The 22,544-nt window shown below is 40.7% G+C and overlaps 2 protein-coding genes across 3 annotated transcripts; one reads left to right on the forward strand and one right to left on the reverse strand.

The window, feature by feature from the left end:
- Positions 1 to 244: 244 nt before the first annotated feature.
- Positions 245 to 13,690, forward strand: hmgcll1 (3-hydroxymethyl-3-methylglutaryl-CoA lyase-like 1). 2 transcript variants are annotated; one of them, XM_053875969.1, is made up of 9 exons: positions 245 to 565; positions 1,824 to 1,895; positions 2,376 to 2,483; positions 2,849 to 2,944; positions 3,128 to 3,276; positions 5,236 to 5,299; positions 5,897 to 6,085; positions 11,310 to 11,435; positions 11,945 to 13,690. In XM_053875969.1, the coding sequence occupies exons 1-9, from the start codon at positions 470 to 472 to the stop codon at positions 12,062 to 12,064; spliced, it is 1,020 nt and encodes a 339-aa protein (XP_053731944.1). In that variant the 5' UTR covers positions 245 to 469; the 3' UTR covers positions 12,065 to 13,690. The 2 variants fall into 2 exon arrangements, with proteins under 2 accessions (XP_053731944.1, XP_053731945.1); XM_053875970.1 differs by lacking the exon at positions 245 to 565 and having other exon boundaries at positions 1,874 to 1,895; positions 2,376 to 2,470.
- A 573-nt stretch (positions 13,691 to 14,263) lies between these two features.
- gfral (GDNF family receptor alpha like) lies at positions 14,264 to 21,265 on the reverse strand. The gene is made up of 9 exons (XM_053875971.1): positions 21,227 to 21,265; positions 20,455 to 20,574; positions 19,989 to 20,150; positions 18,193 to 18,252; positions 17,812 to 18,127; positions 15,386 to 15,642; positions 15,239 to 15,304; positions 15,079 to 15,157; positions 14,264 to 15,013 (listed from the first exon to the last, which is right to left on the reverse strand). The coding sequence occupies exons 1-9, from the start codon at positions 21,261 to 21,263 to the stop codon at positions 14,950 to 14,952; spliced, it is 1,161 nt and encodes a 386-aa protein (XP_053731946.1). The 5' UTR covers positions 21,264 to 21,265; the 3' UTR covers positions 14,264 to 14,949.
- Between the last annotated feature and the right edge of the window lie 1,279 nt (positions 21,266 to 22,544).

Here is a 22,544-nt window from a genome sequence, read left to right on the forward strand (position 1 = left end):
TCATGTAGCTGCTCTATTGTTCACATCTGGATTAAGAAGAACGGCTCTTTCTTTGGTAGATGTTGCTCGACTTTAACAAGGGATTCAGTTACAACCCGGAGTTGACATTGGCAGCGCTGCCAACCCCTCTGCTGTTGAGGTCACTGGAGATCAATGAGTGGCACATTTCCCCCTGCAGGTCTCACCAGAACAGAGCGTTCACTGTTCACCTAATCTCCAATCAGCAGATTGGTTCTTTCTCAACACGCAGAATGTTCCTCTTTTTTTACCGGACTACTTGAATATTGCACTATTTCCCTCCAAAGCCCTGGTGCATTTCTCCGCTCCACTCTCCGTTCACCATCCTCCCCCTCCCCTTGAGGAGGCAGCTGCCATGGTAACTGCTGACTCATCCCTGTACAGTCGTCTACCAGCAGCTCCATGTGCAGCGGGGCCTTCCATCCTCCAGGCCTGAGTGGCAGCCCTTCGCATGGGAAACGTACCGGCCTCCGTCAAGCACTGCCTGAGCTACGAGCAACTGGTCCAGGAGAATCCATGGCTGAGACGCTGGCTGCTGGAGGAGAAGGTGGGCTCTTTTTTCCTTGTTCATAGTGCGGCTCACGTGTTTAGCCACATGACTTCCTCACGGCAAAGAGACTGATGACGACGCTCTCTGCTTATGTAACAGTCCTCTTCAAAACAAAACATCCCTGAGCATGAATCCAAGCTACGTCAAGAAACAACTGAAACAAAACCTGAGAGTAAATTATAATATTTCTTTTTGTACTTGAAGTCATGAAGCGTATGGTCAAATAATTTGGTCAGATCTTTTCATATCGGTTGAAGGTCATGCTTACTGGGCTGTACAGGAGATATTCAATAGATTTTGGGCTTGAAATTCTGGTTTTAAAAGTACTGAATGTGTCATATTTATGGCCTATTTACAGAGTAGAGTAGTAATTGAAATGAAAAAATATATATATATCATTCTCATCTGTCGGTGGTGGGAAAAATGAAACTCCATTGAAATATATATATATATATATATATATATATATATATATATATATATATATATATATATATATATATATATATATATATATATATATATATATATATATATATATATATATATATATATATATATATATATATATATATATAAGTCTAACTTAACCTTGATTTCTTTTCTTAAACCTATAAAAATAAATTGGTCTCCACGTGTGTCCGTGTTGCTCAGATGGCCCTGCAAGTCACTGCATGTTCTTTTTGAAGGCATTCAAATTATTATAAAAAATCTGTGAGGCATCTGTTCCAGTTGATCAAACTCACTTTAACTCTGTAAATATATGATAATTGAAGTATACTACTCTACATGATTGAGGCGCCATAAACTTTGTTGATCTGAAACGTGACGCATCATATCTGTTTGCCACAGCCATGTCACACATCCACAGCAACATAATCCTCACAGTGGTACTTGTCTTGACAGTCTCCCCAAAGCAATGATCAAAAAAGAGTTGTGTATTTTGAAACAAAAACAAAAATTGACGTTTTGTTAATGTTTTATTTTCAAAAATGAAAACATTTTATTGCAGCCCTTGATCACAGACTGACACATTCCCGCCTGACTCGCACACATGTTCCGCTTTAGACCAAAAGAAAAGGAGCCATTAGTCTAATAATTGATTCAGTGGTTCACACGGAGCACTTTTCTTTATGACACATCCACTTAATAATCAGATTCATAACTGCATTCCTGTGTTAATACTTGGTGACATCTGTTTTATGACTCAGGGAAAAACAGGGCTGTGATTTTACTTTTATACCTCTCTCCTCAGACGATATCGGGGTATCCAAAGTTTGTCAAAATCGTGGAAGTGGGTCCGAGAGACGGGCTTCAAAATGAGAAGGTATTTGATTTCAAAGCAGCCGTGAGTTTCATGTGTATTTAAAAACACCCTAGTTTGACTATGGATGATCATCCTTGGAAACCCCCAATTTTTCCACTATCTCTCAAACTTAAAACAAGCCGTAACATATGGTTTGTGTGCGGTAATTACCGGGCGCATGTGTTTTGCATTTTCTTTGAAATTCAGTAGGGGAAAATGCCGACGCTTCTGGCTTATTTTATGTAGCCTAGCGTGTCATAGCGCTATCATTCTCTGTTGTTTTTCCCATCCAAAAACAGATTTTAGGGATTTGAAATACACCGAGTGGCGTTGCGACCTAAAAAATAATTTCTAAATGTCATCTGAAAACATCCAGCATATGCTATGATTAGCATGTGAATGCGGACATTATGATTGCGAACAGATATCTGCTCCTCTTACCTCCCAACTTGAGCGGAATCAAATCCAGAGAAGGCTGTTTCGCTTTTCATCGTTCCCCAGGAAATCGTCCCGACCGAGGTGAAAATCCAGCTGATAGACATGCTCTCCAGAACCGGCCTGTCGGTTATTGAGGCCACCAGCTTCGTGTCTTCAAAGTGGGTACCCCAGGTAATAACCCCTCACACACAGCTCGACAGCACACAGTGATTTATGGACGTTGGCCACACAACCATCAAAACTATCTCCAACTCCTTGTTGAAACACCAGATGTTTTTTTGAGGACCTTTTTAAGGCATTTATCATAAAGTTCCGCGTGTTAGAAACCATAAATTACTTTTCCATCTACGTCACATGGACAAGCAAACATGTTTTTGTTTTTTTTAATGATATATGGAGTGGAATAATTCTCCGCTTATTTGTTGCGTGCGGCCAGCGAGGATGTGAAAACCTCGATGGAGAATGATTCATTTCACCAGAACCAGTTTGGATGATGTTTGTTTTTCTACATCATGTGTTTTCCTGCTGTCGTTCAGATGGCCGACCACTCTGAGGTGCTCAGAGGAATCCAGAGAGCACTCAATGTTCAGTACCCGGTGCTGACACCAAACATGAAGGGCTTCCAGGACGCCGTGAGCCTTCTTTTATATTCATCAATCCTGTTGAATTTTCTCCAAGCAAAAGCCGAGGGATGAAAAGTGTTTGCTCTTCTTGTGCTCTGCTGTCACAGAGCTAAAGTTTGCTCTTTTTATATTGGCTGTGTAATTTCTCTGCAGTGGTCAGTTGTGATGGTTTCAATTTCCCTTTCTCTGGAGGTGGAGGCCGGTGCAACTGAAGTCGCCGTGTTTGCGTCAGCATCTGAGACCTTCAGTAAAAAGAACATTAACTGTTCTATTGATGAAAGCATGCAGAGGTTTCAGGAAGTCATCAACAGCGCTAAAGAGCGCCAGATTCCGGTGCGCGGGTAAGTGTATTTCATCTTGTCCATAAATAGAGAGTGATAAGACAAGTGACTTTGCACAAAATGCCTGTCCAAATCTAGAACTCGGTTTCCAATTTAGCATCATTTGCTCATTATTGTGAACTAGTGAGAGGTTGGTGAGGTTTCATGAAACGGTGTCTTCATTTTCAGAGGCCACTAGATGGCGGTGTCTGCTGTAAAATCTTTGGCTTAGAACCAGGGTGAATTCCAATTCCTTCCTTAATCCTTCCTCAACCTCGAAAATAGGAGTGCAAGGGCTGTTGAGGAGCAAGACTGAGGAATACCACCCAGAATGCTTTGTTTTTTTAGCTAGAAAAAAATGGTATCCTAAGTAGCAAAGAAGGCAAGCTACAAATACAAAAAAATGTTTTTTGTTTTTTTTTGTTAATGGAGATATTACAAAAGAAAAAGATATATAATATTACAAAAAAACTATTGTACTTATTATCTTAGCCCATTTTATGGTTTATTTACCTCATTGTTATATGAAATTTATTTTTGTTTTACAATCTTTGGTCAATCTTCTTCACCTTTTTCTGAATTGACACACTGAATGCCACTTTTGAGTAATACTGCCCCCCACAGTCTGAGGACGTATCTGTATTTAAGGGGTTTCAAAGTCACGCATAGCCTTTAACACTCGGCTTTAGCAAAGGTCGAGGGATAAGGATTAGGGATTAAGGGAGAAATTCTAATTCACCCCAACTTTTTCAATGAAACCGAACATCATTTTGACACCAAGAGCGCCACCTAAAGAGCTCTGAAAATGAGGACACAAGCAACAACAACAAAGATGTCAAACTGAATCACAAAATAAATTCATTAAAATACACAAACCTATATTTATGCATTTTACTTAGTATTTATTGCAATTTATTTTTGGTGAGAAAATGTTTATTTCATGGCCAAAAACACAATGTGTCAGCAAACAGTAGAAGTAGGAAGGAGGAAGTATGGAAGAGAAACGGCACTAAAACGAATCTAAATACAAAAACAGATATACAAAATGAAGACTTCCAACAAAAGCAGTAAACCTGGAACAGTTTTACTGTCAGTAATAAAGGATTCTTCTGCTCTTATATGCAGTTCAGATGCTGCATAAGCAGTAACCCAAGATCACCATTGTCTAGAGCGCCATACAACCAGGATGAAATTAAAGCCGTAGCAAGCGGGTAGTGACAGTTTCAAGTGAAATGTCTTGCTTTTTAAAACATGAATTGACAGACAGGCCAGCAGCAGTGGCAGGCACTGGGATTATGCAGCACTTGATGTATCCCACTGTTTCACAGCAAGATATGTTGGCACAAATGCCAAATGTTTATGAGGGGAAAAAAAGTGAATTCATAATGAAGAGAGAAAGAAGTATGGCTACAAATTAAAAAGAGAAATCCTGTTTGAATATCCCCTTGACTATTCTGCTGAAAATGTGACCTTGCAATAAAAATACTATAGAAAAATGTTCTTTATATTCCATAATTTGCAGCAATGGTAAAAAGTTTGAAAGTCATAGTGTCATTACATCGCAGGCAATAGATGAAGCGTTGAAATGAAATGGTGCAAGTTTGTACTGTTGAACTGTATTGTAAAACAATATGTAAAGTATTTAAAAACACACATGTTGCGCAGCCACCTGTTCGAGTCCTCAACATTGGAACAGCCATTTTCCATGTCCTGCATTCCTGATAATTACATTCGGTCTGGATCATCACCAGAGTCCAATCATGGACATAAAACCCAAATCTTTTGTAAATATTTCCATCTAATTCGCAGATGAAAGAGCTTGAGCCAAAAACATCAGCATCCATGGAAATGTTTCATTAGTATCGGAGTGAAACCTCCATCCCTGAGTACTGTTAACGAAATATGTGCATAGTTTTAGGAGTTTCTGTGAATATTTTTCTGGGTGATTTTCTGAGTGATTTAAATGTAATTTTCCATCAGATATGTTTCTTGTGTCCTGGGATGCCCTCACGAAGGACACATCGATCCCTCTAAAGTTGCTGAGGTGAGACAAATTCAAGTTTTATATAGTTTTAAATGCAAGTTTCCACCTCTTTTTTCCCCTATATTTTATAAGGAGATGTAAGTAGGGCATCTTGGGCGCCCTGTGATGGTGAGTGGTTAGCATTGAATCCTGTTGTGAGTTCAGCCTGAAGCAACACAAGGGATTTGGCCCTTTCAAGTTTAAAGTGTCTCCCATTAGAGTCCAAAAAATATTATGGCATCTCTAAATCTGTTTGTTGTAAAACGATGGATTGGATTATTTGCTGCAATTTCCCAATCTTGCTGACAAAATAACTTGAAAAATAGACATGAATTTTCCAGGGAAAAGGAACAGATGAAGACCTTTTGGTGGCGTTCCAAATAATTTATATCCCTGGATCTTTTGATGGCGTAGATTTCTTAAACTGAACACGTAAAAAACAGACATACATCACTTGGACAAGCAAATATTACAGTCAACATCATCAAAAACAGTCTTGAGTGTTTTGCAAATGCAAGTTGCTTGTACAGTAGTTCTATTCTCTGATCTCAGAAACAGTATTCTAGTCACAGACCATAAAAAAAATTAAGTCAACAGCAGTTTGTTTTTGCTTTTCAGGTGGCTAAGCGGTTATATCAAATGGGATGCTACGAGATCTCACTTGGTGACACGATCGGCGTCGGGAGTCCAGGTTCCATGAGTCAGATGCTGCGGAGTGTGATGAAAGAGGTGCCCACTGAAGCGCTAGCCGTTCACTGCCATGACACGTACGGTCAAGCGCTTCCTAACATCCTCGTTGCACTTCAGGTAAATACAACCAGCTGCTCTGTTTACTTTTGATGATGCTTGAGTTTACCTCTTCTATCAACTCTTCACTACACATATTTGAAGCCTATAACTCATTGTAACTGCCTTTGCCTTGCAATCTCGTCATCTTCCAGCATTCTTGTTTTGGTCGAGGCACCTCACTCTTTGTAACAAGCGTCATTCAAGAACAAAGAAATACAGTGGTTAGATAAATAATAAAAGGCGCAAGGACACACCTGCCTGTCTTGAAATTTGCACTTCATAAGGGTTAAGAGCAGTTTGGGTTGGAAAAATATATCGAAATAGTCTCTCAATAGTGACAGTGTGGAGATTTCATCGTGGGTGTTTTTCAAAAAGGCATGAATGGATCATGACATTGTGTGAAGGATATCTCACTGCCTTAGCACATGAATCAGCAGAGTCTGAATAGAATATTTTACTTCAAATGGTTTTCTTGGAATGGACCTTTGTACCATGTACCATATGACTATTTTATAAAGAATCATTTTATTTTGCAATGTGAACAATTGAATATAGTTATTGAGCTTAAAGAATATTTCTTTAAATATTGATTTACATATTGAATATTGAATCATGCTTCCTTACGTCTGAACTTTCACGGTAAATGCTTTTGTGATATCAGTTCTCAGGATCATATTGTCCATGACAGCCCAGTGGCTGGGTGGGTCAGCAGATGTGGCGGGGTCAGCACAAAGGCTCACCTATTCAGTGTCTGGTGAACAAAGCATCTGAAAGTCTGGAGTATCGACGGGCCCTGGAGGGGGGCTTCTAACTCATCTGTCGCTTGGCTGTTGAACCCTGTGACAATGCTGCATTTAAAGACTGGAGGAAAAATGATCTCCACGCTTGCTGGCTGATACGCTTGTGCATGTACTGCAGCTGCACGGCTGGAAGCGCGGCAAAACACCTATATAGCAAGCAGAAAATGAGGCAATGTTTTTAAAAAGATAATGATAAGCAGATCTGCAACTGAACAGACAAATATTTACATAGAATTCTGATTTTATTTGTATCTTGAACCTCTCAGGAAAATTAGTTAATATTAGAGATATCTTAACAATTATCACGTTTTTTTTCTCTTTTGCTGCTTGGTGGCCACAGGAGATTCATTGCCAGGGATGTTTAGTCCTCCATTTGTTCACCTAAAAACACAACATAAATTAAAGATTTTATCACAGGCTTTTATCCCAGCGTGCTTGAACGCCACACCACCTTTTGGGAATGAGATGAATTCCCCCCGGCACCGTCAGCCATGACTCACCTTTTGTTCTCGATAAAGACATTCCTCTGTCTTTGAAAGATACTTTTTTCTTCCAGGTGGTTGGGGGTGTGTTTTTTTTTTTTTTTTTTTCATGAGCCCACTTGCGGCAGGTAACACAATGGCCGTGCTGTGTTTAGATTACAAAGGCTTGGCACAGAAATTGTTTATCCTTTCTGTGTTTTCATTTACATTGTTAAGTGCTGAGTGTATAAAATAACAGGATGGGGAGCAGTGTCTTTGTTCTTTATTGATGTAAACAACAACAGTTGCTGAGGAAAAATGTTTACCTGACTAGCAATAAAGGTAAAACTTTTATATGGATGAGTATGTTGTTACGTAAGACTTGAAGCCATTATGAAAGGTATATTTCAAAAGCCCGTCTCTCATAGAAAGCTAGTTACGCACAGTATGAAAGATGTGGCGTATCTTATTTCAACTCACTAGTTTCATTGTACATATGCCAATTGATGTATTTTTTTCTCAGAATATGACGCAGTCTTATGAACCAGAGTGGGAAGGTGTCTGTCTTCAGTTTTGTTAAACGTCAACAAACCCATCAGCAATCTAGCAGGTGTCCCGTGTCTTTACAGAGGAAGGTATTGTTTTCGTGGAGCCACAGCTCAGTGAATGTGGCTTTTACACTTAACGCACATCTGGTTTCTGGGCAGTGTGAACTGGCGAGCTCAAACCACTGACCACCAATTCCTGCTCGATTAGCGTCCAGAGAAACACAGCACGCTGCTGAAGGGTTTATTTTGTTCCTGGTGGTAACAGTACGCGTCGGACCCCTGGCCTTACACGCTTAGCGGCTGAAAGCGAGAGGATTGGCATGGTAGATTACAACTCTGTGTTTATACAACTAAAAAATTCTGCCTGGTACAATATCCTGCTCTGGCTTAGACCAAGGTCTGGAAATCTCGTGCGCTGCACACTCCATAGCAGATCTCCTTTTTCTACCCCACCTCCTCTCTTTGCCCTGCCAACACAAACAGCAATTATGGCTGGCTCCCACATCTCGTGGAAGAAGTAAGTTCTTGTCTTTTAATTTTGCGAACTTGAGCCTTCTCCACAGGGAAGGAGTCCTTTCTGTCCAAATGTCACCCAGATTATTTTAATTCTGTTCAAGCAAAAGATCTCCTAACATTTAAATTTTGCTGCAACAGAATGAATCACACTGAGAAAATATTTAAGGCAAAGATAAAGTCTTTGAGTCCAAGCTTCGATGAGAAGTCAGCATCAGAGAGCAGAGATTTCATGCCCAGATATTCCACCACTGAGGTCAGACGGAGTTGGACTCTTGGTACTGTAGAGCTAGGGAAAGACTGTCAGAGGTACTAGAGAGAATGAGTGGCACCCAATTGTGCAGGACATGTGTGAGGACAGAACAGTTCATTAGGGGATCAGATCTCACCTCTGAGCTGAGATACAAGGTCAGGTCGCCATAGACTATGACATTTGCTGACGATACAGTCCTCTGCAGTGAGTAAAGATGAGTGGAAGGAGACTGTGGAGAGAACAGGAAGGAGGCTCAGTTGAACCAAGAGACAATACATGCGTGTTAATGACGGAGAGGCAGGAGGGCCTCTGAAGATGAGGGACCAGGAAAAGTGAAAACAGATGAGTTCCAGTCGTTGGGACCTGTCATAATAAGTGAAAAAAAGAGCTTAAATGAGGTGATGAGGAGAGTGCATGCAGGTCATCAATGAGACCTGCCATGGTGTTTGGTTAGAGTACTGCTTCCCCAACTCTCCTCCCCCTCTGTAAATAGTATCATTTGTCTACAAAGAAAAGGAAAAAAAGGATGTTCCGAGGTCACATGCACCCGCCATCGCATCAGAAGTTCAGTGGGAACTGAACTTGAATCATGACCTCCTCACAGCTTTTATTTACATTAAGGCGCTAAAAATGTGCTGTTTTCGCCCGGGTGTCCAAAGTTCTGACGCCACCGCCGGTCTCAGCTGCTGCTTCTCGTGTCCGGTCCTCCAGTAGATCGGCTCTGTTGCCGGAGCTGCGCACACGCGGGCAAAAACAACACATTTTGAGCGCTTTGAGGTCAATAAAACGCATGTGATTTCATGGGTTGGATGGGTCAAGGCTCAATATTATGGCAACATGAAGGACTTTAGCCTGTAAAAATCCATATACCTTAGTTGTGCCGATGTAAAACTCGCTGGGTTTGAAAAAGAGAACCACAACCCCATTTAAGCTAGCTTTAGTGCAACTTTAATGACGATTTAAAAGCTGAGGCATTTACAAAATCAAAGGGCATCTGAGGTGCATTTTAATGTTTGGTACAGTGTGAATTAAAAAAAAGACTTGTCAACCTTCTTGAGATTGCTTAAGATACTGGTTGGTTACTAGCCTTGGCGCTGAATGACTATAAATAAATAAACATGTTTCAATGAGCCCTCTCATAAGAGTTGTACAACATCCAAGTGTTGGTGGGAAGCACTTGACTGATTTATCCGTCATATTGCAACATTAGTTGTTGCCATAGTATCTTTGAGTCCTCAGATCCTTGACATTGTGTGCATCATAAAGCAACGGGTCTTATCGGCGCTCTAGACTTTAATAAAGACTGAGTTACCCAGCAATAGCATGACCTTTACCTTTGTTGCTGTCACTATCAGTCTCCACTCACCATTCCCAGTCAGATTACATGACCTTGTATTATATATGGATTTGAGCATTAACAATAGAGAACAGACAATATTGGAATCACTCCAGATACTTCTGGTGACGGTCACTTTGCCGATGCCTCTTGCCTTGTACAATTCTGTAGGCACACTGCAGGGTCTTTATTCCTGTAAGTTGAGGAGATACAGAGGTTGTGGAGGGCAGCAAGTAACCTACTGACTGAGCTCAGAAATCTGCTTCATGTCCCACGACTGGTCTTGGGTGAGAGGAGTGCATTGCACTTACGGCTGTCTGGTGTGCTGTTGGAAATAAAAATCCAGCTTCACCTAATTTTTTTCTGAAGTTAGAGGTCGAGGATATGATGATATTAAGTCATGAACAATTAGAACGTGTGGCCAATCTACCAACATGAGAAGATTGATTCGGTCACATTCTTTCTATACACTGTACATCTACAGTATGCTGAAGCGTGGATCATCTCTTCCCACAAACACTCCACACAACTCCCAGTTGTTTATAAACCCGATGTGATGTAGCTTGATCTCACACAGAATGGTAGAGTGTTGTCAGTCTCATGACTCCAAAGACTCTATGGTGAAGGTACCAGATGGTTAGGTACGTTCGAGGTGCGAGTGGCTGGAACGCTCCAGAAATTCATGATGTTCACAACTGTTTTATGGGGGCTGCACCACAGTCACCAGTCAGTTGACCTCTGACCAGGCTCAAAAACGTCCTTGATGACTCCAGTTAAGGTGGAAATTCTTAACCTCCCTTTTACTGATTCAAGATGTTCCTAGGCCTCAGTAGATAACATCGCTATATCTGGTCTGCATCTTGGATTGAGACCTTAGCATTGTCAAATGTGTCAATATATTTGTCAAAATTTGAGGAATATCAATTTTCCAATTTTACCAGTGTTATTACAGTGTAACGCTTTTACTCCAAGAAAAAATACCTATGTGGCTTCAGTGTGAATCCCCAGGGTGGAGGACAGACTACTGCTGTATAAACATTAGCCGAGGAGAGAATCACAAACATATGAGACATTCTATTTAGCTGCAAGGTTCTTTGCTATAAGAACAAGGCTGTTATTATGCGGAACCCGTGATTTATTCTGACAAAGAAGATGACTAAGCAATGCTGTGGGACTTTCTTTGCCTACTCATATACGACACAAGACCACAAGACAGAACCTCAGTGTTGGCGGTGAGCGTGACACCGGACAAGCTGTCTCACAAGGTCCTTTGTTCGGAGTAGTACCTGAGGAGAAGTTCAGTATCTGTGCTCTGCTGTGTGTCCTGGCAGATGGGGGTCCGTGTGGTGGATTCTGCAGTTGCTGGGTTGGGAGGTTGCCCGTACGCTCAGGGTTCGTCTGGCAATGTTTCAACAGAGGATGTGCTCTACATGCTCCACGGCATGGGCATTGAAACGGTAAGTCTATTTTTAAAGGAGCGCTTGTGGTTTGAATTTCAGAGCACGGCTTCTACGAGTCTTTTAAGCCAATATACGCAAACACATTGTTACTTACACGGACTGACTGCCGAATGTTTATTTGAACACATAACAACCAGCGTGTTGTGTATACATGTCCCTGCATTAACTCTGAGGTACAATTTATTTAACAATCTCTACCCCTGCTGTTGAAAGGCTGTCACTACCATTTGAAAAATGAACTACACGCGTGGCCAATGAGAGACAGGATTTGAAATATTACTAATACTTTATTATTATTATTATTACAATTATTATTTGAGTTTCAACTGTTGCGGTGCATAATGGAGTACGAGGCATTCATGCACTTTTCAAAAACTACTACTAATGATTTACATAACATAATTATGATTCAGGCTTTGAGGTTATGGTTTTAAGAAGAGTGATGAGAGCATCAAATTTAACACGTCTAACCCTTCAGTGATTTGTTTTCCATGTTCGTTGTATAGGGGGTGGATCTGTCTCGAGTCATTGAGGCTGGCGACTTCATCTGCAACGCTTTAAGACGCCAGACAAGCTCCAAAGTCGCTCGAGCGAGAAACAGGACACTGGAGTGCTCAACTTTGTGAGAGATAATGAGATCCTGTGCTCTGTTGACAAGTGCTTCCTCTGTCTATTATGCTGCTCTGCATTCATCACCATCAACGTTCCCCTATTCCACGGGAATTTTCCTTTTCCGCTTCTTTTATTGGCCCTTTCAAACTGTGGAATATCTGCAGGATTAATGAACCACCTTATTGTGATTTCATTTTTTTTCGACAATGTCAGACAGAACGTTGGCCGCTCGAATCCACTAGAGGCTGTTGATTGTGACCAAGACCCTGGGGAGAATTCATGAATACATCAGCAACTTGCCAAACACTGCTTTAATTCCTTATACCTTCTTATCACTGAGGAAAGTCAGTGGATCTCAGTGGCTTGCTGGAACCTTAAGAGAGTTATGAAGTAAGAGCTAGTTAGTAATGGTGACTTTTTTTTTACCCTCTTCTTTTTCAACGCTTCTCATCAATGCGACCATTGGCGTCCCTTGTCGCTGCATCTATCCTCCACCCTGACCACTTCTATGGACCTACATTTCCAACGTTGCCTCCCCATGCTTCAAAAAAACTTTGTCTAATAAACTCCCGTAAATTCCGGACTAGACTTAGACATAGACTTTCTTTATTGTCATTGCACAAAAACATATCCCTATATCATGGCAACGAAATTTCGGTCTGAGGCCTCCGGTTTCCAAAAACAAGAGCGCACCAGAATATTTGCCACACCCATGCTATTTCACAAAGGAAAATAAATCTTGTTCCTTACATAAAGAACACAAGAAAAAAAAGGAGTGGCTTATAGTCCAAAGATTATGCTAATTTCTGAAGTTCTTAACCACTCCCAAAGCCTCCTCCATCTGTCCCACCCTGCCTGCACTCTCTTCTTCACCTTCCTTGATCTCTCCCTATTACTCTAGTGCCTGATTCCATTTTTTTTTTTCACAATCCTTTAAAGAAACATCCTGGAAACATGCTTTTTTAAATTAACCTAACATTGAAATGTAAAAGCTTTTTTTTTGACTTGGTGCAAGGTGTTAAAATAAAATAAAATAAAAAGATGAATCTTGTTTTTCAACATGTAAATTCCAGACTCATAGATATTCAATGCAACGACAAAAGAGAAAACGCCATGATTTAATAAAACGGAATATTTTTTATATGCCATTGTTTATTTATTTGCCGCCAGTGCACCTCAGCTCTCCTCTGTTTTACTCTTGTGCAGTGCTCGAGAAGACGCAGAGCAGAGGTGAAGTCCAATCTCAACAGAGATGTTTGTTGTACCTTATTACCTCAGTGCGTTGCTGGAAAGAACATATTTTCTTCCGCCTGCCTGAAAGTGTCTACTGCCGCTTCCTTAATACACACAAATAGTAAATTCAGAATGAAATATTGATATTATTAACTGGTGTACAACCTTGTCAATCACTGTAAGACAACATGAGCTGTATGACTGTATAACTGTAGAGAGAGTAAAGATGTAGAATGACAATGTCTTGGTGTTTTTCTCCTTTTCTTCGACACCAGCAAAGATCTGTCTTCTTAACTTTTAAGTAGTACCCTGAAACCAAGCATGGTTTGAAACGTCATATACAGTACATGAGTTGCGTTGCACAACATTGACATCTGGTGGTTCTAAACTTCTCCAATGAACGTCCCCAAAACTTCTGAAGGACGGCATTGAAAATATCCGGACTGCTGTATGGTTTATCTTCCTTGGTTGTGGCTTGAAAAGATCAAGAGAAATCAATAAAATAAATAAATAAAAATTAAAGAGATGGTTTTCAAGTGTAGTAAAACAAACAAAAACAAAGTAATATAACAAGACAGTCGTTGCTCCAATGGCTGCGCGTTTGCGGCAGCCACACAAAATTTAGTCGGGCTGAGGAAAAATAGATTTTCAAATATATTTATATATATATTTTTGACAATGATCAATCTCGAAATTTTGCAATTTTTTTTCTGCATTATGATGACAGCAAGATGCAATGTCAGTTCAAGTTCGTCGCCTGCTAGACAGAGCGGCCGATCAAACGCATGGACACATTGCGAATTCACGTAGCTCAGGCCAGCGTATGGCAGCCCACTGTCACTCCACAGTGTTCGCAACTGCATTCATGATATACATACAAATTACATCACTTTGCTATAAAGGCAAGTCGAATGTGAGAGAGTGGGGCTTGAAAAAAGCCTTATTTTTTTTTAGTTGAGTTTTACGCCATCTATGACAGAATTGCTGACGCTGTGCTAACATGTTAGCGCTGTCTGCTAACTGCTGCTCAGGATCGCTGCGGAGGATTGTAGATACTAGAATAACTGCATCTGTGATAACGCAGGGTCTCAATCACTGTAACAATTTGGCCCCCAATATATTACTGTCACAAGCTGAAGGTATGAACTTTATTGTGCTCACTAGTTGTGCAGCAAATGTATCAAGGAGACACATCAAAACACGTGAGCAAAACTTAAGTGGAGTTTGAGCCCTGAAGTGTTTGGTCTGCAGCGATAAAGCACTTGAACTCTCTCTGTGTCCGTGTGTTTATGATCATAGTGGGGTGGAAGTAACACGTTATAGACAGGATGGATGACGTAGGTGTTATAAACTCAGCTCATCTTAACAATCCGGTGAACGAGGTAACACAAATCCAGCCATTTCAAATGATTCTAGAGCACAAACAAGAACAACAGTTACACATAATTATATAGAGGCTTCTTATTACTATGTGTTTATTTCCGGTTGTGTTTGTGTTTCAAGCAACAAGCATATTTTTTTTACTGTGGCTTACCTTCAGTTTCCCAAATAAAAGTCTTCATGAAAAGATCGACCACCATGGTACGATCAATAGTTCCATTTATATTCACCAGAGAAAACAGAGAGAGCATGAAGATGGGTATCTACCAGAGAGATTCAAATGATTTTACAGTACGAGAACACAGTTGCTTTTCTGAGGAGGATGAAATCTCTTCTTCTTTCTTCGCATACTGCAAGAGAGATGAAAATATTTCAAAAATTTTGACAAATACTTGACTGGTTCGGTGATACCCACCACAGTTTGGTCGTCACAGCAAGGATCAGAAGACAGAGAATAACAGGAAACACAGCCGCACAAGTGTACAGAACATAATCTGGAAGAGAAAGATAAATAACCCTGTGGTCATGTTTGGAAAACAAAATTGCTGGAGAAGTTGTTTCAGAAACAATCATACATGTTTGCTCTTCTGGTTCATCTGCTGCTGGAGGTTCACTAGAAATGCTTTCTGTCAAAGGGTTGACTGAAGAAAGGCAAACAGAAAAAATAAATAATAGAAATAATGAAATAGATGACCTTGATAAAGAAGGAGTTCAAAACTCACTGAAGTGTGATCTGTCATGAAAAATGTGCAGAATCATGCTGCATGACAACAAATCCTCCCCTTGCAACTGCTCGCATGAACAAGGGTGATGAAGTGGGGTTCCTAACGTGGCGATGTAGGCCTCTATGCACGCGCTGTCACTCCCAAGAATGAGACCTTGATCCAAGTGAGTGAAGCAGTCTTGACCCAGCTCGCCGTCAGTGCAGTGACGATCCTCTTCATGCCAGCATTTGGATTGGAAATTCACAAACAGACCTCTGGGGACACAGATAGAATCTGTTTGGACAAACTGTTTGATTCAATGATGTAATATTTCTGTGTCTCATGGCTAAAAAAAATCTTCACTGTTCTGTTGACCTCATTTGGCAAAAAGTAAGAAACGAATGCAACTTTTATTGATCATTTTGAAGCATGAACCTTTCAGTTAGTTACACTATCTCTCCACCATAACATGCCTTTTCATAACTCATAGAGTGACTTAAAAATAGTTCAAGCCCATGTTCAGTGTCATTTAAATCTTTCCAAGTGGCTTCTATGAGTGAATTCTAATTCGAATGTGAAAGACCTGCCTGAGAGGCAAGCCCTGTAAAGCCCCTCGAATGATCAAAGGCTCCCCCGGGTGAGAGTGAATAAGGCTCTAAACTATTTCCAACCTTCACTACATTCTTCCTGACTGGAAACAGAATGACTGGCTGTTTAAATGCAGTTCGCCTCTCTGAATACTGCGACTCACTTTATTCTGGATTCTCAGAAGCTTCATTCTTTCTATGAACTAGCCTCAGTTCAAACAAGGTTAAGCAGGACTAAAGTGGGAAAAAGCAAGGTGCATCTTTCCTCCTCGCAGTCCTCTTCATGCAGTCTGCAGCATTATTCATTGAAGCAAATCTGTCTGTTAACAAAACAAAAGTGTTTATCAGCCTAATAAAGGTGAAAACGCGTGAGTTATCAAACATTCGCACACATTGCGAGTCCCGGACCGCTGCGCTGCCCTTCTGTCCCCGTTGCCGAGCGCAATTTTCCTGCAGCTCCCAGCTGCACACCTCAGTGTTCTGGGAGTTTGAGAAGTTGTTTTTGAACGATGTTGCCCACCAAGACAGCGATCCGACCCTTTACTGCCCGGCATTTATCAGGTTTGTGTGCAGTTGCACTATACACGTAGTTTCCGGCATCTAGCACCGAGTCGCCTGAGGCGGGAAGTCCACCACCCGCTGAGTGCAGGTCTCCAGCAGAGATCAAGTCCGTGGCCAAAACCCGACTCGCTTGAGTTGGCATCTCGGACTTCTGAGCCGAAAGAGCTATGTCTCGAGACAGAACCCGTAGTGTGAAAGCGCAGGCGGTGAACCTTAGCTATTCAGTCAGATATCCTGAATATGTCCAAAGTTATCCAGCAATCAAATGTGTGAAGACTTTATTGATGAGTAGACAGAAGACGGTTACCTCAAAGGCACTTTGGCATGAAACAAGTGTGTGTCGACAGGCGTATGGTAGCCTGTACATTAATCAGACTATCCTGCTTATTTTATTAACGTGACATAATTTTTTAGCTTCCAAACCAGTATTTTTTTTACTCCATTGGAACACGCTGGCCAATTCAAAATGACATTCAGGAATGGCATGCGGCCATGCCAGTGTGAACTTAACTGTATCGACCTGACCCTATACCTTGATTCTACCTTTGCTTTCCATCAGGGCCTTGCACTGTTTCTTCCTGAGAATCCCCTGTGAGTATTCTGGTGCTGTAGGCAGTGGTTCAATGGACTGTGTGGGGTGGTGCTCCTTAAGGTCCCCATCTTGGAATACAGCGCATGTCAGTGCGAAGATGGCATATACCACACCTCCAGTGCCCACCATTCAACAGCATGAGGTAAGTACGGCAACAATGAGATCGTACGATCGCCACCCCTGCACCCTCATCCCATCCTCATCTCTTTTTTTGGACATTCCGTGTGAAGGGAAACATTTGATTCAGTTGAATTCTGAGAGGTCCACTTGAAAATAGCCAGTGTATATTACGCCATTTGCCAAAGACAACTAAACCCTGGTCATCCATGGGAAAGCATCTGCACACACACACACCAGGTTACAAAAGAGGTCAACCACTGCCTGCTCTGAAGTACAGTCCACTCCCTTGGGCAAGCTTTCTCTTTGTCTATTAATCAATTTTTTTGGTCTTCTTCCTGTTTGGCTTTTCCAAGGATGTATGTATATCCATAGTTTATGTGCTGCTGTCGCCCCATGAAAGGCGGATGAAAGGGAAGGAGAAGTCTGAGCCTCTCAGGCTTCTTCTCTGCTGAGTTGCAGCCCAGAGACCTGCGATCTGTGGCTCAGTGGATGATGGGAAAATAGTGTTTTACCATATTAACCACTTTCACATACAATAGGGTTAAAAGAAAATAGTTCTCAATAATTGATTGTTTATCACTTGCCTGCACTCGCTGTCCGTCACACACTGGTTCACTGTCTCCAAACACAACTCTGTCTCCTGACCACAGGCTCCGCTATGCAGCATCCATTTCATCAGCATGCAGCTTTGATCCGAGGAGTTGCAGTCACACATGGCCAACATTTCTGCAACACCGATCGGCATCTGGGCATAGAAGTCTTGTGTGGCTCCCCGGCATTGATCAGGAACACAGTGATCCGCAGCGCAGGCCAGGAGAACCGGAGCCAGATGTCTGTTGCAAACAGAATCACTGACACAAGCGCGCACCTGATCCGAGCACGTTCCACTTGAACCGTATGCTGAGAATAAACACGCAGTGTGTCAGCTTGTTTGACTGAACCGATAACAATGACATGGGCATTACCATTGTCTTTTAAGTCGCTTTCTCCCCAGCCTGCTTTTGTGCTCCTCTTCACCTGTGCGGCTGTGCAAATAAAGAATTAGATCAGTGCTTTGAGTCTATTTGAACAGAGTGAAATTCAGTCTCCTCCAGCAACCAAGTTCTATTGTTGTTTTAACAATGACCATCCTCAATATAGTAATAAAAAAAAACACAAACACATGAGTATGATTATATGATAAATAATATTAAAACAGCAAGAAGGTTGTGGGTTCAATTCTGGTGTGGTGCTTTATAATGCTACGTCAGTATTTGTATCCACTTTTAATAGAAAAGAGAAGAGTAACTCATAATTGCAGCGACCAATAGACGTGATAACATGACAAAGCAAAATAAGACACGTGATCTGATGTGAGCATCTCACAGACGTTGCTATCGTGAGAATGTAATTTGCTATCTGTGAGTCTTTTAGTCAGGGGTGTCAAACTGATCCGCAAAAACAAGGTTTCTGTTCTATAATCTAACCACCCTGTAACTTTTGAAAATGTAGATACTATACTTCATATGAAAAGACGCAAAATCAAGCACAACACTGGCAAGCTTTCTGTCTTTGTACATAGGAAATGTGCGCATGGCACTGGGGCTGGTGTCTCACACCTGCTCCCCTGAGAAGGAGGGAAAGGCTCCCGCCCTCCACCTACACTATTACAGAACAATTGGAAGTGAATTTTATTTTATTTTTAAATGACAGTTTAGCCATGATATTAAACAATGACAGCGTCTTTCATCCTTTTTTAAGCCACGGCACTCTCCGTTCATTGAAAAAAATCCGGCGGCACACCACCAAAGGAGCCTTGTCGAAAGCACAATTGTGTTTAGTCCTGTAGAAAATTTGTGAAAAATTGTAACTACTGACGCTCAGCTACTTTGGCATGCTCTTTGCAAAAACAAATTATACTGTATAATGATATATAAATATATTGTATGAACGTATAATGTATGCAGAAAATATATCTGTTTAAAATTGTTTGCAGAAAGGGGTGGGGAACATGGAAAAAATATATCATGATGTATGAATGTATTCATTTTAAAATAACTGTTTCGATTTGATCTCTTTTATATGGTTTTAATCAAGTTGGGAATGTGCACTCACAATTGATCTTTATCACATTTTGGAGCACATTTATTTTGTTCTGCATTTTCTTTTTACCCAACTTTTAAACCAGGAAGCAAATTTTGATAGTCCTCGAGTGTCAATAGTTTTGAAGTGGGACGTCATGTTAGCTGTTAGCCCTGCGATGTAGACAGACTTTTTGGCGTCGCGGGTCCAATGGGGATCACTCCATTGTTCTGTCCTGAAGGTCTGTGGAAAAGTTTGAGCCGCATCAGGTTTAAAAACTCGACTCGCCTTCAACTTGAAGTTGCGCATTTGACAAGCTTCACTATAGTCACTGCAAAATCTTTTGAAACGTTGTAAGAGTTGCTCCTGTTTTTCAGGTAGCCTTGCTTGTCACACTCAGTTCAACACCTGCTACTTTTCGTTTTCCTACCCTACTATAAAATTAGAGGCAACATTTTTTTTCCCTGCTCACACTGTTATTTGCTATTAAAAAGTAATTCTCATGCAACATTGGTCAAATATTTGACTTCAATATCATGGGACTTCTAAATTCATATCATTTGCACCTGTAATTTCAAAGCAAATAGAAGGTCCTCCATTGTTTTCCGTCGTTCCAAAGAGAAAAACAGGGGCCTAGGTAAACATAATCCGAATTTACCCAATAAGTCCTTTACCTGAGGGAGCAACGACAATACTGCACCTGGCTGTGGAAGGCATTGTGTGGCCAGGTCATGTACCGAGCCACAAAGCTCCTCCTCCTGCTCCTCCACACACAAACACGCCCGGAGTGAAGGAAATTGGTCCAGCACCGTTTTGATGGTCATGTTACAGATCATTGAGTCCTTTATCTGGCATCCTCCATCTTGAATTACACACACAAGAGAGAATATTTTCAACCCAAGCAGCAGGTGGAGGCTGCAGTGTTAGCTAGACCACCACCCATATACTTGTGTAAACCCTCAGGTATATATAACCTCAGGTAGTCGTTCATCTGTCATTATGTTTATTTCAGTCTTGGCTCACGGCTATTGCCCAAGTTATTGCGTTTCAGCCGCTTCTCTGTGTAGTGGAACACGATTAAGTAGCAGACAGAGGCGAGCTCAGCGACAGATGTAGGAGGATAACAATTGTTCTTTTGGAGACTAAAAATATCAAACAGATTTTACCTTCGCAGACCTGGCTGTGAAATGTGTGCTCACTTCTGCACAACAGTGACCTGCAGACGTGTGTAGAAGCAAGGCAGTCAGGAGGAGCTGAGTCCGCCAGGAGGTTGGAAACAACCAATCCTGGAAGAAAATCAGCCACAAAAAATGTTGATGTCAGACAAAAAGGTCTTAATGTTAGAGATATGTTTTCTCCAGCAGCAATGAAGTTTTTCACTGTCAGTGTCGGTGGTGCCATTTCATTCATCCACATTTCTTCTGGCCTTCTACCTATTCGTTTCTTCAAAACAACCATTCACCCAAGCAAGTGTATGAAATAGAAAAGTATTGTCATATAAAATTACCGTCAATAATTAATAGCAATAATTTGGTGACTATAGTGATAAGAACGTGTAATATTTCTTATACTTAGATGTTCTTTAGATCCTCAAGGTGGCACCAGATTTTATTTTATTTTTTTGAACATAAAAAAAAGAAAGCTTGAAATGATGAAGCAAACCTTTGACAATTCACCATAAAAGGATACAAAATAAATAATAAAATATATATTTTTTAAAAAAACATCTGAAACAAATTTAACGCAATATAATAATATATTATATTACTGTATGTCATTTAATGATTTCTTTTTCTTTTTTGTAATAGTTTACATACATTCATTTATATATTGTATGTATTAATTATTTAATATATATATATTTCATTTACATAGATTCAGTAAGAGCATAAAAAGCCCTAAATAAATAGGCAAAAATAGAAGTTAATCGAAACTCACCAAGCATGACAAGAGTCTGAAGGTGCGTCTGTGGCATGATGGCGGAGGATGGAGAGTCCAACTGAGCAGCTGGAGCAAAGGTTCCTGTCTCTACCAGGGAGCCACGCCCACATCTAACTGGATATAACAGATTTACTGGAGGCTGCACCTCAGAGACGATCATGAAAGCTTTAAACTGCCTACTGATGTCATCGACAGAGAACATTTTCAACCAGCCACAAGAATTGCTGACTACATGACGTTTTATAGAAGTCATATTTGTACCCTTCAAACATGGAGCCACACTTATTTCACCTGACTGGAAGATGAATGGTGAAGTGCAATATTTCAATAACAGGGCCAGTGGCCGCCACAATCCAACTACTGAAATAAAAAGTGTTGTGATAAGAAACGAAAGGTCAGGACAGATTTAGAGGACTGATGCTATATAGACGGGGAAAATGAGCCTCTTTTGCTGCCCCTGACAACAGCGGAGCTCCAGCTGGACCACATTATTCTAGTGCACACTGGCGGATTCGTGTGGCTGAATCAACTCCACGGCTTTGAATGTTAAAGTGGGAATTAACATTTCATCCATTCATTTTCTTCTTATTGAATATTGGCGAATTGGCGTTGATCCCAGCGACTCAGAGTGATGGGCAGAAGACACCGGTCCATTGCAGGGCATCAACAGACCTGCAGTCCACGCTCACACCTACGGACAATTTGAAATCTTCAAGGAACGTCAGTACGTTTCTGGACTATGGGAGGAAATCAGACGGCCCAGAAGAAAAGCATGAAATCACAGAGCACATAGGTTTGCGGCATTCTTTCCATATTATTAAAACAATGATAAATGATGATAATCCAGGAAGCACGTGACAACAAATGTTTTATGACAAAACCTGCGGCTTTAATTCAGCACATCAGAGAGACGACAGTCATTGACACAATCTCATAAATAATTTCAATTCATTTTCAATAGAATATTTTTAAAATACTTTTTAAAAGAATATCAATAAGACTGTGGGCATTTACAGTACAACACTAAATTATGAAATAAAAACAAGACGGCAATCCAATAATCCTGTTTCATGGATGTTCTTAAAACAGGCTGATTTTTTCTTTTTTTTTTTTTAAACAGTAAAACTGATCAGAAAAAAAGTGTGCATTCTACTTCATTCAGCAGTTCAGTTCATGACCCTTTTCTGTCCTCTAATGTAAAATAGATAAATAGAAAAAAGAAAAATTACTATTGACAAAAGTGCATTTGATGTGGATGTGCAATTGTGGACACTCCGTTTTAATATATATATATATATATATATATATATATATA

The sequence above is a fragment of the Synchiropus splendidus genome, chromosome 9 (genome assembly GCF_027744825.2).
Source record: "Synchiropus splendidus isolate RoL2022-P1 chromosome 9, RoL_Sspl_1.0, whole genome shotgun sequence".
Lineage (NCBI taxonomy): Eukaryota > Metazoa > Chordata > Actinopteri > Syngnathiformes > Callionymidae > Synchiropus > Synchiropus splendidus.